At 38.7% G+C, this 18,336-nt stretch overlaps 1 protein-coding gene across 1 annotated transcript; it reads left to right on the top strand.

Moving 5' to 3' along the window:
• The first annotated feature begins 11 nt into the window (after positions 1-11).
• tmc2a (transmembrane channel-like 2a) lies at positions 12-18,070 on the top strand. Its single transcript, XM_085167097.1, has 20 exons — positions 12-3,162; positions 4,930-4,968; positions 5,071-5,530; positions 5,651-5,806; positions 5,930-6,020; positions 6,110-6,191; positions 6,287-6,393; positions 7,042-7,140; positions 9,482-9,624; positions 9,884-10,031; positions 10,562-10,750; positions 10,859-11,038; positions 12,875-13,033; positions 13,230-13,358; positions 14,649-14,716; positions 14,923-15,162; positions 15,258-15,383; positions 15,508-15,586; positions 15,936-16,053; positions 16,149-18,070. Exons 1-20 carry the CDS (start codon positions 3,126-3,128, stop codon positions 16,361-16,363), a joined length of 2,865 nt encoding a protein of 954 aa, XP_085023223.1. The 5' UTR covers positions 12-3,125; the 3' UTR covers positions 16,364-18,070.
• The last annotated feature ends 266 nt before the right edge of the window (positions 18,071-18,336 follow it).

Genomic DNA, 18,336 nt, shown 5'->3' on the forward strand with positions numbered 1-18,336 from the left:
ACAGTAAGTGAGTGGAAGTTGCATTTAACTGTCTTTAGAGATGTTATATTGCTCAATGAATAAATTATTGAACATTTTTTCACATATTTTCAGCAGTCTTTAGTAAAAATTTAGATACTACTGTAACATTTCCCCCTAAAGGGCATGCACACAACATCCAGTTGACATTTCCAGGCTGCTGGCTGCCATTTCCATGTGACTCAACAGGGCCTGCTTCAGTGAGCGCTGGCCTCGGGTCACATTATGACACCTTCTCCCTGTTTTGATACACAAGTGCAGAGTGTACTCACTTATCAGGCACAAGAAAGCAACATGTACACTTTTGTTCCCCACCACCCCCACAGGCTCTCATCTCTATCCAGAATAATAGAGTGAGTCAAGTTTTTTTTTTTTTTTTTTTAATGTCTCCTTGTTATCTTCCTCTGGTCACTTCATGTGTTAACTGCAGTAAAGTAATCTTCAAACAGTCAGTGCAAATTCACTGGGAAGAAAAACAAGCTAATCTTAACAATACAAGAAGAAGAAATAGAAAAATATCCAATTTTAATTTACTAGGCAAGGTATTTTTAAAAAAGTGTTTTTAATTTCGTGTAATTACAAAATGTACTTTCCTCCTCTGTGTTTGCCTACAACTGGGTGCTGACCCAGTTGAAGCTCTCTGCTTTACGTAACACTTGTGCTTACCATACAGGAACAGAAGGGCTGCCTTTAGTGTACACAGACCACTGTCCTCTGGCCTTCCTGCAGTCTGAGTATGTCCATAAAAGAGGGCGATGACATGGTTGTTTCTCCAGGAGATTATTTATAGCATAAATGTTATTCCTATTGCGTATTGTTTTTTGGATTCAGCCACTGTTCTGCTGTGGCCGTCTTATTTGGCTCTCAGGTTCCACAGAAATAACTGAAGTTGGTTAAAGAAAGTATAAATGTCCAAAACAAAGGAGATAGAAGGAGAAAAGAGTTAAGAGAGTAAAAAAGTGATTTAGAAATCTAATAAACCCAAATCTTCCTCATAATAAAACACAGAAAATGTTCATTTACTTACAGGCTGTTTTATATTCACCTCAGCTCAAGTTGAGATGACGTGAAGACAGACTTTTGCTGTAATCAACCAGCCTTTCTCAGCTAATATAGCAAAAACCTAAGAGCAACATGCAACAGGTTAACAGAAACTAAGAAAAAGTGACACTGTATGAAGTTTGATTAACCATTTAAATACTTAACATGATCTCAAAATCAAATCTTAGTTCATATTAATTTACATATACTTCCATACTTAAGGATTTGAGTTGCTTGTATTATCATGACCCACCACCAGGTGGCCCAGTAGACATAATTTAAGGAGTAAAGACCTGGAGCTCCAGTGTGGGCTTCTTATTGTAACATAAACATACAGCCAGTATAAACTATAGAAGAAGTTAAGGGTTTAAATTAAAATTATATACATATTGTAGGGTCACCAGTACTTTAGAAAATATATAGTTTTGAAAACAAAAAGTCATAGAAAAGAAAAGGCAGTGGGGCAAAATACTGACAAAATAACACAGTGACGTAACAACAAGTGTGCGTGATGGGGTGCTGTCCGGCTGTTTGATCTTTTGTTTGGTCCAGAAGCTGACGCTCCAATGGCACAGACCAGTTTTACCATGGATGACAGGAGATGGAACAGCCCTAGTGGGAAGGAACTGGAAAAACATCTGTGTGCATTGAGCCCTCATTCAGAGCCTCTGAAGCAGTATACCATGACCCAGCAGGAAGGTGCCTGAGTAGTGAAAATATTTAAGGGGTTAGAAACAATTACCTGGGTCCCCAGCATGTTTTAGATCAGAGGGGGATAGGGAGAAACAAGACACTTTAAAAAAAAAAAAAATGCTGATTAATAGTGTCACTGCAGATGTACAGTCAATATTACAACACTCACCACACCTGAGCCTTTAATTTCTAACTGCTTATGCATATTTTATGATGGCCTTGCATGAAATATTGATTCAGAAACACTGGATTTTTTTTCTGCCAGGCATACATTATTGTAAAATAAATAAGAGATAAGCAGTTTTATTAAATAATTTAAAGTTGCACACCCTGTGATTACAGAGTTGATATATTTATTTTTGTAAATTTGAAGGATTAAATTTAAGTGTGTCAGTGTTCGTCAGTATCTACCGGGTGGCTAAGCAACAATTTCTAATACAAGCTTTCAGGAGTATTTCACATACAAACTGAACGGGAGTTATAAAATAGACTGTACCTAAAAGCTGGACGCAGTGTGTACACTAAAGCCAGATGATATCAAACCTCTTCTGGCATTAGTATCAGCACAAAAACTTTGTATCTGGAGGCTTCATGGCAATGCTTTCCATGGCACTATTCACATGGTATGTGCCAATATTCTGTGAATAGGCAACAGGTCTTAAAAGATGTAATCCACCTCTTACCTGTAGGAGCTGACAACCGTGTAATAGAATCATTTTGGATGTGAAAAATGAGCCCTGTTCTATTATTTAATGAGTCCTCGATGCGTTACGCTGCTGTTATCGTTTTTGTCTCAACACACTTGATCGGCCTCTGCTTCAGGTGAGCTGATTCCAACACCTGCCTTGTTTTTATTAACTAAAACAAAAAAGTATGAGGGCTGCAAGGTCACCTCAAGGTGTTTGCTGCCTGCTTACTGTGATAGACAGATAGAAACCAAAACCTTCATTAAATCTTTAGGATGTCTGGCCTGGTGGTGGTGTGTGTATGTGTTTGTATGTATGTGTGGTCAAGTAACAACACAAGTAAGAGGTGCATTAGATAATCTGGATCTTTGGTCTGTTGGGAAGAGCCGTGAAGACACACACACACTCACACAATCAGCCATATCATCTGTATGTTAATAAAACGTAAGTGTCGCAGCTTCTGAGGATAACAGCCTGACCAAGATCACCTTTGGTTTCCAGAATTTGCTTGACTTATCTACGAAGTCACCTGTTGAGCAGCTCACAGTCGCCATAGTGACAGGACTGGATACCTGAGTTGGGTGCTTGGCGGGCATCCAAGGCAAAGGAGAGTCAGCCAGCTGAGGAGGTCGGGATCTGTAAGTGCTGCAGAGGACGGAGAGAGTCAGACACGTCCTATTTTTCATCATGCCGAGAAAAAGTGATGCAGCTAAAATGGAAGAAGGTAAGTTAATGGCTGGAGGACTGGAGGATTCATTTGGTTTCATTGGTAATTGAAGAAAGTGCAGACAGTTTTACCTATTCAAGGACGATTCAAGCCTTTTTACTTTTGGTCTAGGACCTAACATGTTGGCTTCCTTCTTTAATGTTCAAATTAATCCACTAACTTGTGGCCTCATCCTGATCCTGATGTAATTTGGCTGCTTTCTCTTTTTGGACCAAAGCAACACTCCCAGTGTAATAGTTAATTGTGTAATTGTAGCTAAAAACCTGCACGACTTTAAACACTCTCAAAGCTGGCGAAGGATGCTTTATAGCTCAGGATGTTCTCTCTTGTTGCTCTTGTCCTGATGCACACAGGGCAAAAAAAATAAATAAAAAAATGGCAGTATCTTTTTGTGGGACAACATGAAACTAGTATGTTACTAATTATGAAATTATATTTCTATCTTTAAAACCCACCCCACTAATTTTACAGGTTAGGGTTGTGTTCCTTCCTTAAGTTCAACTTCACATTTACTTTCACCACTTCTGCATCCCAGGGAAGGAATTAGTCTTGGTCTGCTCACCCGAGACACATCCAACAGTGCACAACATGATACAAAATACAAGTGCATGTAACAGATCAGTGCAGTGTAACAATACCTGTCTCTAAAGTGCTCTATAGTGCAGTGAGGTGCAGTCCAGACTAATGAATGGGGCAAGAGGCTCAGTTAATATTGCAAATACATGATGTGTTTGCGCGCGCACGCGTGTGTGTGTGTGTGTAAGTTTTCCCTGCATAATATATTCAGAATCTTTCTTGTCTACATGCTCTCAGCTATCTCATGTCTTGCAGTAGTTTTACTTCCTCTTTGTGATTGTCTGCTGTGCCCTGAATGTCTTCACCTGTCCTCCTCCCTGCTGTGTCTCTTCATCTAAAGAGTTCCCAGTGTTTCTATAGTCAGTTTATTTCTTGCCCTTTTCACGTTGTGTATTTGCATCTTGCATTTGTTTTTTGTCTCTCTGAGCTTCATTCCACAGCTCAAAGACTTGTTTGTGAAGTATGTCTGTAATTATAGAGGTGTACACGTGGGAGTGTGGGTTGGCAGTCTCTCTGTGTTGGCCGGTATTAGTGATCTGTTGAGGGTGTACTCTGCCTCTTAACCAAAGTCAGCTGGTATAAGTTCCAGTGACCTTCCACTGGTTATTTAAAAAATCACCCAAAAACATTCATGAAATAAAAGCCAGAAAATTCAATCTTTAAAAAAGTATTGATTGAATTAACTGAACCTCTGACAAATAAAAAAACATTTAAATATTAATTTGTTTTTGTGTTAAATTGGGTAATCTATTGAGTAATTTATTTAGGTTTTTGGGAAAACAATTACACTCATAATGTGAACATCTCAAAAACTCACAAAAACCTGTATAGTAAATATGATACAGTTGGCATCACACGGGTTGAAAACCTTCTGCAACTTGAAATCTTGATTTCTTGAGCAGTAATGACCCCCAGGTTAAGTTAATAAAGTTTTATGTACTTTTGTTTTTAATCATCACATGTGGCCTGGAGTCCTTTTTGTCTTGAGAACCACATAGGCAGTCTGAATGCATTTTAAACACATCATCTTATATCAAGAAGCCAGTTGATACTAAAATATCCTGCAGGCAAAGAATCTGTAAATGATATCTGCTGCTCTGGGGAAGGCAGCTGATATGGTTTAAGCTGAGGTGATTACTTGATTGTGTTGTTTTCTTTTTGATTGTGTGTCTTTGTGTTCTTCCTCAGTTGGCATTGAGATAGACGGAGATTTAAGTGAAAGTGACGGTGAGTGAATAAAACTGCATTTCACTGAACTTCTTTATAACAACGATGAAAAGTTGAGAGTCTAATTAAATGCTCAGAATATCAATCATGCGGTTTACACAGATGGTGGCACTCAGAGGAGAGCGAACAGGAGGCAGGCGGGAGGAAGAGGAGGCGTAAAGGGACGAGGACGAGGCAAAAAACCGGCCAGTGATGATGATGATGAGGACGATGAGGAGGAAGACGAAGCTCCCAGGGGGCGCAGAGGAGCAAACAGGAAGAAGCCGGCCAAGAAACGTGGTGGCAATGATGATGAGGATGACAGCGAGGATGAGCCTCCCAAGAGGAAGAGAGGAGGAGCAGCCAATAAGAAGAAAGGAGGCAAAGCCCAGGACAGTGATGAGGAGGACAGTGATGTGGGGAAAGGAAAGAAGGGAAAGAAGGGAGGAGGGAAGAAAGGAAAGAAGGAGGAAGAAGAGGAGACCAAGGGTAAGAAGGGTAATGGCAAAGGGAAAGGGAAGGACAAGGGCAAAGACAAAGATGATGACAAGGACAAGAAGAAGAAAAAGAAAAAGGGTGACAGGTAGGTCAGAGGAAGTCATCGTACCCTCGTGATGAATCTTTAAGATTCTCTGAAGACTCCTCTGAATTCCCTAATAGTCTTTTATGTAGGATTTGACTCCGTCTGCCCTTTCCTCCCCAGTTCATCAGATTCCAACTCCAACTCGAGTGAGGAAGAGGAGTCCATGTCAGAGGGAGAGATGGCTCGGCTGATGGAGGAGGTGGAGGAGAAGAAGAAACTCATCGCCAACATCAGGAATAAGCCTTGGAGGATGCAGCGGAGGCTCAAACTCCTAAAGTAATCTCCTTCTTTCTCATGTTACTCATATTTTAACATGAAACTTATCTTGGGCTAAAATATTTGTATTTTAAAAATGGTTTATTGCATTCTAATGAAATTTTTTTTCCCATTTCTTCACAGGGAAGCTCAAGAATTTGTGGATAAGTTTGAAGGCGCTTTGGGGAAAGGGAAAGGCCGAAAGTGGTATGCCTACAAAGTGATGATGACAAAGGTTAGGCACAATATTTAGATTTTTATCCTTGTGTTTGCTTGTGCTCTGCTTCTCTAATTTGCTGTCTTGTTTTGTTTTTTAAATCTAAGAAATGGATCAAGTTTCAGAGGGATTTTGAAAATTTCAGAACAGCGTGCATCCCATGGGAGAGGAAGATCAAGGAGGTGGAAAGTAAGTTTATTGTTTACAGCTCATCTGTGTTTAGCAGCAATGGAAAACTCCTTCTGGGCGGATGCAAAAACTAAAAATGTTCTCACTGTCCCCAGGCCACTTTGGGTCATCCGTTGCATCTTACTTTATTTTCCTGCGATGGATGTACGGCATGAACCTTGTGCTTTTTGGCTTCACCTTTGGACTTGTGGTCATCCCTGAGGTGACATCATGTTGTCCTCTTACCCAGAAAAATACGTAAATGTAAACACTGTACCGTTGATGGTCAGATGTTGATGGTTGTTGAAGGCAACAAGTCTCCACCTACACAGACAGGAATTACCAAATACCCATTTTTCACTATATAAACAACACTTTGAAGCCATTTACCTTTACCTCCATATAAATTCTCGTTTACTTCAATTGACAAACTTCACGTGGGACAAACATCTCCTTATGCATTATAAATCCAAGCTCCCGGTGTGGTTCGGTCAGCTCCTGGGTCAGTTAGTTCATTAAGATAAGAACTGGACGTCAGAGGTAGCAGTTGGGAGATGGAGTTGATCTCATGCCCCCCCCCCCCCTTTTTCCTCTCGATTCTTTTTTTTTATCGATAAAAGGACAATATAAAAGCTTTCTTGCACATAAATTTACCATTGTTAGGAATGTCACACTGATCATCCACACATTTTGAAAGCATGTCCAGTTTTCAGGACAGTGAAGACAAAACCGTTCTGTTATTAAACTCTCATTTAAGAACATTTAAGAACTATTAATTGTTAAAACTGGGATTTGTCGCCATGTTGCCAGGAAGAACTTGCTGGGTGATATTTGAAATTTGCACAAATTCATTGTTTTATGTTGTCTCCAGGTCCTGATGGGTCTTCCCTATGGGTCTATTCCCAGGAAGACTGTACCCAGAGCAGAGCAGGATACTGCTCAAGACTACTCTGTCCTCATGGACTTCAATGTGAGTTTAGCACAAAATGAATTATTTTCTTTTTCTTTTTCTTTTCTTTTTTTCCCTGTCCCATTTGGTTCTTTAGCCGTCAGAATTGTTGTCTGAAGACCAACAAGGATACCCAATGGATTTACTTTGCCAGATGGATCATCACGGCCTTGCCGTATTTGTCCATTTGATCAACCTTTGTTGTTATTATTTATTTTATTTTATTTTCAGTTGTTACAGATGGGACAGACATGACTGAGGGATAGGAAAAGGAGAAAGAAAGATGAAGGAAAAGAAAAACAGAAGGGAAGAGGGACAGTGAGAAAGGGCACTTAAAAAGAGAAAGAAGAGACGATATTGGACGATAGCTTGAGGGAAATAAAGGGTCTTTGCCTGGTTTTAGCAGGAGACTAATGTTGGCAGAATTCATATTTGGTGGTAGTCTGCCATTTTCCTTGATTTCCTGCAACATTCCGTGGAATACTGGTGCCAAAATTGTCCAGAATTCTTTTGTAGAATTCTGCAGGGTAGCCGTATGGACCTGGGGCCTTATTATTGGGCATACTTATCAGGGCTTCCTGGAGTTCACCTGGCGTCAGTGGTGAATCCAGTGCCATTGCTTGACTGTCTAGTAATTTTGGAAGAGTTACGTTGTCAAGAAACGGATCAATTTCATTTTTAGACGGGTTTATTTGTGGTGAATATAGAGTTTCACAGAAATCCCTAAAAGTGTTGTTTACTCTTCCAGGGTCATATATTGTATTCCCAGATAAATCTTTAACACCACATATAGTTGTTTTTTCTTTCTTTATTTTTAACTGGTTAGCTAGAAATCGACCTGATTTGTTACTGTGTTCAAAATTCTCCAAGCGAAGTCTTTGTACAAGGAATTGTGTTTTTTTAATTAATAATTTCATTTAATTCTTGTTTTCTTTATCTTGGTGGGACACGTAGGCTTCTTCTAAGGATTTGATGGTTTTTTCTAGTTCCTGAATATCTTTGTTTTCTTCTTTCTTTTTGTGTGATGAGAAAGAAATTATTTTACCTCTCATCACAGCTTTCCCTGCTTCCCATAGAACAGAAGCTGATGTTCCGGGAGTGTCATTATAGTCTAAATATGAAGTCCACTCTTTTTTAAAATATTTAATAAAGTCTCCAGTTTTTACTTGGTGTAGCGTTCTTCTTATGTATTAGTGTTAAAGATACAGGAGCATGATCGCTGACAGCTATAGGGTGAATCTCAGTGTCTGAAATGTTGCTCAGCAGTGAGCTGCTGACCAAAAAATAATCCAGACGAGAGTAGGAGTTATGGACATGTGAGAAGAAAGAATATTCCTTACTGTTGGGGTGAAGGGAGCGCCATGCATCGCAAAGGCCATAGTCGCTCATATACTGTTTGATTATATTTGTGGACTGCCAATTGTGCTGAGTTCCTGTTGTGTTGAGCCTATCCATTTCTTCATTTAGTCCAAGGCTGAGGTCTTGGACTGAACTTTTTGTTAAATACTGATAATTTAATAATAAGGAATCTACCCTCTGGATCTATAACTGTATCGAGTACTGTAAAATTAACATTTTTATGTATTAAGATTGCTACTCCCCTTTGTCTAGAATTATAACAGGCTGCGAACACATTAGGAAACTCAGGTGTTTTAAGTTCGTTTAAACCTGTGACAGGCCTGTGAGTCTCTTGTAATAAAACAACATCTGCCTGTAGTTTCTTAAGCTGGTTAAATATCTTTAACCTTTTTTCTCTGGTGCCAGCTCCATTTACATTCCATGTGACAAACCTTAGTGTGCCCATAATTGTGTGTGTGTATGTCTTATGATGTATGCTGGGTGTTTCGTTTAGACGGGTGAAGAGAATGTGAAAACATCACTTGTTTGTAAATAGAAAGAGAAAAAAAAGTGTGGTGAGAGGCTCCACAAGTCTGACTATGTGTGTGTATATTCACTAATATGAACAAGCGTGGCTTGCGTGTGTGTCCTATAAGTCTGTGTGTGCTGTGAGGCTGTTGTAAATGTGCTGCCGTTGAGCGCATGTGTTTGCGTGATTTTCTTTTTCTACATGCAGGAACCTTTGGTGATCCATCAAAGATGTTTTAGCTAAAGCAAATTGAGTTGGAATGAATATTCACTTTTCCTGTGTGTGAGCACTCATAATGATCTGAAGAGTTAGGAAAGGTTTTTTTTAAATATATATATATTATAATATATATTGAAAACCTGGCACAGACAGGTCTCTGGCAGAGCAACTCATCATTTAAATTACTCCTATTTTCAGTATTACCCCTTTGGATCTATAGGCAAGAAGATAAGTGAGAAAACATGGCATCCAAAATGACATTTCTTCCATTCTCAGGGGTACTGCAAATATTCAGTGCTGTTCTACGGATATTACAACGACCAGAGGACCGTCGGCGTGCTGAAGTTCAGGCTACCTTTGTCCTACCTCATGGTTGGGATTGGCACTTTCGGCTACAGCCTGATGCTTGTGATCCGCACGTGAGTGTACAGTACATGCGTGGATGCGTGCAGGTTCAGTCACATACATCACAAACCAGGTGGTCGCAGATTCATTGCAGAGTTAAGAAATCGGATGTATGCAGGGATATATTTTGATACATTTATTTGTTTTTTATCCAAAAGCGCTGAGCAGTTTGCGAAAAATGTCTTTAACTATAAATGACATCATCATCATTAAATAATGTAGAAACTGAAGATAAGTTAGTAGGTACGGTATTTTTATTTTCTTTGCTTGTAGAATGGCCAAAAATGCTGACGTTGGTGGTGGAGATGGGGAGGATTCAGACTTCACCTTCGCCTGGAAGATGTTCACCAGCTGGGATTACCTCATTGGCAATGCGGAGACCGCTGACAACAAGTACGCCTCCATCACCACCAGTTTCAAGGTAACCAGAGCAATCCTAAAGCCTTTGGGATGCTCAATATGGAATATATACAACATCCAATCTACTTCATTTACAATATTTTTGCATTTTTTACAGGAATTGACCCATAGGTCTAACAAGGAAACGTGTGCAAAATATATGTGTTATTTTATATCATATTATTACATATTATTATATTATAATTTACAGCTTCTGATGTTTATAATGTTTTGTAGCGATCCTTGGCTAACAGACCCAGATTAGCAAGATTTACTGCTGGTGAAGCCTTTAGGCATTAATGTAATTTAAAACAATAATTAATGACATGAGAACATTTTAGCTCTATCACAGATAAAGTAAACAGTGAGGATAAACATAAATAAGGCCAATAAAAATTGTATTCCTGTATGAAATATAATGGCATCATAAATGACCTTATCTGTGATTTTAGTCTCTATAATAGCTTAGTTATTTGAGGGTTTAGAACTGCTCATTATAATAAAAAAGTGCTTTACTGACAGTCAGTTCCCCTCATGTTTTGATAAGAACAGGAGTCCATTGTGGATGAGCAGGAGAACCAGAAGGACGAGAACATCCACCTGCGCAGGTTTCTCAGAGTCCTGGCTAACTTCCTGATCACCTGTAGCCTCGGCGGCAGTGGGTACCTCATCTACTTTGTGGTGAAGAGATCTCAGGAGTTTGCCACAAGGGACGACCTCAGCTGGTACGAGAAGAATGAGGTAATAATGGTCAGACTCACAATGCTGTTGAATACTTCACCTCCGTTCATATAAAGATAATGAAGATTTTTTTTAAAAGCTTATGAATAATTTTGACTGTTTTTTCAGATGGAGATTGTCATGTCTCTTCTGGGCCTGGTGTGTCCACCTCTGTTTGAGACCATTGCTGAGCTGGAGGACTACCATCCTCGGATCGCCCTCAAATGGCAGCTCGGACGCATCTTTGCCCTTTTCCTTGGAAACCTCTACACGTTTCTGTTCGCCCTGTTTGATGAGGTCAACACCAAGGTATTGCAGCTGTTGTCTCCATTTAATTTGTCCACTTAGACAGTAGCACGTTTATCTCTGTTATTGTAAAGTTGAACCAAAGTTGAACCTTGTAGAGAAACACACTGACATAGTAATAGTTACATATGTTACTGAAATTCACTGGTCATGTTGAGAATTTACCTCTCATGTAAAGATTTACATTTTATTTTTCTGTCTGTTGCAGTTTGTACAAATAAATAAATATTGCACATTATAAACATTAGGGTACATCATCTACATTGCAAACTGTTAATTGAATGAGAATCTTTTCCAATTAAGGTTCTCTAGCAAAACTTTATAGACTCATCTTGTCTATTTATTTTGTCTGGATTTCTAAAGGTTGAATGTGTACACCCTTAGTCATTATAATCCATTAGCACTTCTCTAAATCTTACATTTAACAATGCATGTACAACTCCAATTCCTGGGAAACTGGGATTTAAAATGCAAATAAAATTAGAATGTAATGATCTCAAACCCATATTTCATTCACAATAAAACATAAAAAAAAATCAAATGTTGAAACTGACAAAATTAAAAAGAAAAAAGTGGCGTAAGGCCATATTTATCACTGGGTAGCATCCTGTCCAGTCTGTAAACATCTGGGAACTGAGGACACCAGCTGCTCACAGAATCATACCTGTTTGTAATGCAGCAAGGCCTAAACATCACAGGCATCCAGTATTGATTTTGAACGTGTTCCTTGCACACAGGAATTTCTTTACATTCTCTGAATCTTTTGATGAATTTATGTACTGTAGATTATCGCATAATTGAATTATTAACAATGTCTGCCGGGCAACATGATGGCACGGTGGTTAGCACAGTTGCCTCACAGCAAGAAGGCCCAGAGTTCAAATCCGCCATCAGGCTGGGTCTTTCTCTGTGGAGTTTTCATGTTCTTCCTACATTCACATGGGTTCTCACCAGGTACTCTGGCTTCCTCCCACAGTCCAAAGACATGCAGCTGAGCTGAGCTAACGCAAAAATTTCCCCAGAAAGGTTAATAGGAAACACTAAATTGGTGTGAGTGTGATTGGTTGTCTCTTGTCTATGTGTTAGCCCTGCACTGGTGACCTGTCCAGGGTGTACCCTGCCTCCCACCCCGCAACCCTGAGAAGCGGAAGCGGATGGATGGACAATGTCTGCCTATCTTTACCCCTATAATGTTACTGACCTGTTGCCAATTAACTTAATTAGCTGTTCTATATAGCACCACTTAATTTTCCTGCCTTTTGTACCCTGTCCCAATATTTTTGAGACATGTTGCTGTCAAATTCAAAATGAGCTAATATTTGAATAAACACCTACAAAGTCTGAGTTTAACCCTTTCATGCATGAATTATGACAACCTCAATCAGGATTGTTTTCTTGAGTATTTTTTTTTATTAATCTTTAAGCATGAAACGATGCATAAAAATACTTAAGAAAAAATCCTGATTGGGGTTGTCATAATTCATGCATGACAGGGTTAAATAACAATAATTACAATGAAACACGTCATACATCTATAGTAACACTAAACAACCAGTGGGTGGCAGGGTATGGAGTGACACATCAGTGTCCAATGTAGTGGTTTATGTGCAAGTATATCATCAACACTGACACAAATACAAGAAAACAGCTTTTGAATAGCTGAACACTGTAGTGACCACTATGCATGAAAAGGTTAAACATTTTATGTTTTTATGTTCCATTGTGTATAAAATAGGGCCAATATTTTATAGTGGCCTTGAGTTATATACCCATGTAATTGTAACAATACATCCGCCGTGTGAAAATTTACTGACTGATTATCCTCTTTGTTCCCTTCAGCTGGAGGAAGAGCAGTCCATAAAGAATGCCTCCATCTGGGCCATGAAGGAGTACTACGCCAACTACTCACGTCTGATGAATGACTCAGAAGCCACCCCGCCTCCAATGGATCCAGCTGATGTCATTAGAGGACCATGCTGGGAGACTGCAGTGGGCATTGTACAAATGACAACCTATTTTCATTTATAATAAACATCTCAATCACAAGTAAAACCACAACCACAGAAAACTAACAAGCTAACAGGAAAGCGGGAGAATTTTGACCTAAAAAAAAAAAAACTATGGCCAAAAAATTGGTGAATTTTTTAGAATGAATTAGAGGTGTTAAAAGTTATGTATAACTGTGCTGTTCCAGGAGTTTGTGAAGCTGACCGTGTCAGACATCCAGGTGTCCTACCTAACCATCCTGATTGGTGACTTTGCCCGAGCCGTGATTGTACGTTTCCTTAACTACTGCTGGTGCTGGGACCTGGAGGCTGGATTTGTAAGTCTCTTAATTAAATTAATGTAAACACTCCACAGCTCCTTCTTATCTGTGGACATTGTAGTAAATTTTGAGGTGGAAGAGGCATTTTACCCAGGGGACATTTCACATTTACAAAGTGAGCTATAGCATGTTGAGCCAGCGTGCACAAGAGGAGCCTCAAATTAGGACCAAATGAAATCAAGCAATCATTCAGTCACACCTGTTGCTTTCATAAGATGTCAATATGTCTTCTGTAAAAACAACATGTAATAATATGGATTTCATTTGGGAATACCAGACACTGGATATTTGAATTAAGCATTTGATGAAACATTGCTCAACAAAAATTTATAAGACACTTATTATCACAGTAAAACACAAAGTCTGTTAAACTTCAAAAATATTAATCTCTCTGGTTAGGAATTATAAAGCATTGTTTATAAAACCATCATAAACCAATGAATGTGGAAAAAAAAATACAAGTGCAGAGGTGAAAACAAAAAGACAACTTCCCCATAAAAGTAATGTTCTTGCAGGTGGTGGCCATAAACACTGGCTCTCACCTTATCCATCCAAAAGGATTTCTCTCTAGTTGTGTTTTTTGCTAGTGTCCTTGGTACTATTGGTAGTTTCATGAATGTTGAGGGATTTGCATGAAAAAAACTGGCACTTTAAGAGAGGTTTCAGTTAAATTCAACAGCCCCCTCGAGGTGCTTTATAAGGTGAGGTAAAGACCCTACAATCATACAGAGAAAATCCCAAAAAAGCAGATGACCCCCTCTGAGCAAATACTTGACAACAGTGGGAAGGAAAAACTCCCTTTTAACAGAAAGAAACGTCTGGAAGAGCCAGGCTCAAAATGAAACCAAACTTGATGTAAAATTGTATTCTTGCATTCATTCTAGTAGATAGTTTGTAGAATGATTCACTATTAGCCATTCTACCAATGATTATAATAAAGTCTGAGTGGATTAGGTAAGTGGTCAATAACTGCACTTCCTATAAATGACCAATTGAGACAGAATCCAGAAGCGAGTCAATATTGTAGACGTCCATGTATGATACCCAACTAAACATGGTTACAGCTACACCCAAAAATGATTTTAACATTCTTTGGATAATTTCATCCTTCAAAAAGATTCATGATTTCTTTTATAACTCATCCATCTGGATACTGGAGTTAGGGACATGGCCACTTGACAAGAGTTGGTGCCTTTATATTAATTTAATATATTAATATTAATATTAATATTATGGCCCACTAGTCTGTTTTGCTGTGAAACTAATACTTGTCTCTGATCACTTCAGCCATCATACGGCGAGTTTGACATCAGTGGAAATGTTCTGGGATTGGTCTTCAATCAAGGCATGATTTGGTACAAACTTTACTTTACCTATGAGCATCATGTACACTGACCTGCAACCCTTGTATTTATCAAGCCACTCTAAAGCTGAGAAACCATTTTTGTGATCATTACAATATATCTTTTCCTACTCAGTGTTTTTAAATTTGACCTATTTCTGGTGGTAAATCAATCTTGTTTTGGTATTTACCTGCTCACTTGATCCTTTTTGATATAAGGATGGGTGCATTTTATGCCCCCGGGCTGGTGGGCATCAATGTGCTCCGCCTCCTCAGCTCCATGTACTATCAGTGTTGGGCTGTGATGGCCACTAACGTCCCCCATGAGAGAGTTTTCAAGGCCTCTAAGTCCAACAACTTCTACATGGGTCTCCTGCTCCTCGTGCTCTTCCTTAGCCTGTTACCTGTTGTCTACACCATCATGACGCTGCCACCTTCGTTTGACTGTGGACCTTTCAGGTGATAAAAAGCACAGATATTAATACAAAAAAAAGATACATGAAGTGCTATTATATTGCTATTATGAAATGCAGCGAGTGAGTTATTGTTTGCAGTGGAAAGGACAAGATGTTTGACATAATCATGGAGACAATTGACCTGGACCTGCCGGCCTTCATGGGAACACTCTTTAGCTATGCAGCTAACCCCGGTCTCATTATACCAGCTGTACTTCTCATGGTGTGAGTGTAAACACCCATAAAACCACACTCTGGCCTACATGCAGGTGTAGAATTACTCAAAATCCCACTTTTTCATTTGAAGCCACTAAAAAAGAAAATTAATCCTGTCCTATCTCTTTCACAGACTCGCCATCTATTATTTGAACTCAGTATCTGAGGCATACCAAAACTCCAACATGGAGCTGAAGAAAAAGATGAAGATGGTGTGTAGAAAAAGTCCAAAGTTCATTCTGCACACGTGCTGAATAGGTCTCTTGCTCTAGAGCTGAGAACTGCATAAACTATGTCTAGGATTAATACCTTTTTAGCAGAAATGTCAGACACAGGCTAAAATATCAGATCATAGCAAGTGATAGTGGTCATGATGTTTGGTAGAGACATTCATTTTCACCTCAGGGCACATAAAGATCTGCTCAATGAACAAGCCAGCTGGAATTCCCAAACTTTTCTTGTTTATAGCATATCATACTCAAAGACCAGGCTCAGCAATATATCGTGTGCATCTAATAGAACCTCCAAAACTATTATGCCTAACTCTATTTTTCAATCCAGGCTCGCGATGAAGAGAAGAATCGAAGGAACAATGCAGACACCACCAACCAGGTCATGAAAGACCTGGAGGACCTTCTACCGAACCGATCCCTCATTCCCCCTGCTCCACCAGAGCCTGGTCAGAACTACATCCTGATGATAGCGTTGACTTTCAAAGCATAACTCTGACTAGACTACAACGTGGACAATAACCATTTCTCTCTCTCTGAACAGAAAAACCACCAGAGCAAGAACCAAAACCAAAACCAACAAAGACAAAACCCGGGACAGCTGGTAAAGGTGTTAACCTGCAGAAAGATGTGGCTCTAGCGTCGTCCAACCCTAATGCTCGAGAGCCAGTAAGCAGGCCACCTGGACCCAGAGGACCTGGACCAGGTCCAGGTGCTGGACCGGGTCGAGGCCGTGGGAGAGGGCCCCCTCCGAGATAATAGTGGGAGAAACTGATGTTCCTGCAGGCAGTTTTCATTCCTTAGTCTTTCTTAATTTCACTAAATACTTTTTAATAGCTCCTTGAAGTCAGCTGGAAAGATATTTGGATATTTTGAATCTATAATCTGTAACATACAGTACAGTTCATCTATGTTTGCTTAGTGGTTACACTGCAACCATATTTAGCCCTTTCAGGCAAATGTATGACACAAATGGGATGTCCCTTGGTTCTGTCTAAACTTGGTATATCTGACATTGCGTTTTTGGTGTCATGTCTAGATCATAATAATACAAGGAAAGGGAGAGGAAAAATGGGGAAAGTCATATATAGTCATAAGTCATATAGTCATATAAAGAAAGCAAAAGTTCATAGTAAGACGAAGTTGAGGATGGAGGAAAGGGGTTAGCCCATCTGCTGTCAGCTAGTTTACGGTCTTGTACGTGTTTAGATTTCATTTTGAGGCAAATTCTTCTCATTTGTGATCATTTTACTGATGTTGCAACATTCATTGTGACGATGGCACTGAAGCAACATTAATTATGATTCTGTGTCCACAGTTATTTAAAAAGTCATAGGCTGTGTACAAAAGAAGGATGTTAACACTAATTTTAACAGTTTGGCTGTCCTCATCTTGAATTTTTTTTAACAGACGTGGTTAAAGATAAATACGCAGCCACATTGTTTCTGATTGGCTGGAAAATAATAATATTCAACACTCAGTTAAGCTAAGTTGCACCTAACTGTAAGGGTGCACAAACTGTTAAACTATATAGAAGTAGCCATATTAGCCACTGATTTAATATCAGTTTGTTAATAATGTTAAAATAATGTAATGATTTTGAAGATAATCTACCTACAACACAGACATACATTCATTTACTTGAGGCAGAAACAGTGTGTGTTCATTTTCCGATGTCTTTTATAGATTTTCACTTATTTTTTTCTTATATTTACACTGACTTTATATTAATTGTATGAGACTGGCTTTCCAATAAAATTATTTTACATTTATAAAATAACATTTGTAAAATATTAGCTTACTGTCTTTGTTTGCTTCTTTTTTTTCATGCATACTGATTGCCATGTAGTAAAACTATAAGAACATAAAAAAATAAATACACTGGGAAAAAATAAATAGTCATATTTACAATTTTCATACAAGTATATATTGTATAGTGCAATATGTTACTGTAATGAAACTATGCTCTCGATTACAGTAAATTGCTATAATCTTCCTGACTATTAGCAGCATGATTGCCAGTATTAAAGTTAACTTTACAGTTTTCCTACTGTTATATATATTACACTACACTGGTGTGATAAAACCATGTCCTTAATCATAATGCGTAATTGTATTGTCTACATTTTACAGTATGCTGCTGTTAAATTTACAGTTCTTTTACTGTTGTGTATTTTGCACTCTGGTATGGTAATATTTTCATGGCCTAAATTAAAGTATATTTCTGTATTTACTGGCCTTTATAGTTGACTACAGGCAACATTTTGCTGTGTGTAGCTTTTAATTTAATATTTTTTCTACTGTTGTATTGTTTTTCATTGTGTTATCCTAATGATACCATGGCCTACTCTCAGATCTTGCAGTGTAATCTACTTTACAGGATAATACCACAGATCAGATTATTGTGTAGTTCATTTATTCTACAGTAGACTACTGGAAGCAATTTTCCTACATTACTCTACAGTATGTGGCAACCAGTGTTGGTCAAGTTACTTGATTAGTTACTAATTACTACTAAGTAATTAGTAACTAAAAAAACAAATCAGCTGGATCACCTGTTGAAAGAAAAAAAAGAAAATAAGCAAAAGGAGAGCAACACAATCAACATAACACCACAGCAATAACCTCGATAAGTATAAGTAACAGTAAATGCGAAATATTGAACGTTACTGTGCAGCACACAATGTGCTTTGAGGTAGGAGCCAAGAAAGATATAGTTTGCGCCTATGAGC

The sequence above is a fragment of the Neolamprologus multifasciatus genome, chromosome 7 (genome assembly GCF_963576455.1).
Source record: "Neolamprologus multifasciatus chromosome 7, fNeoMul1.2, whole genome shotgun sequence".
NCBI lineage: Eukaryota > Metazoa > Chordata > Actinopteri > Cichliformes > Cichlidae > Neolamprologus > Neolamprologus multifasciatus.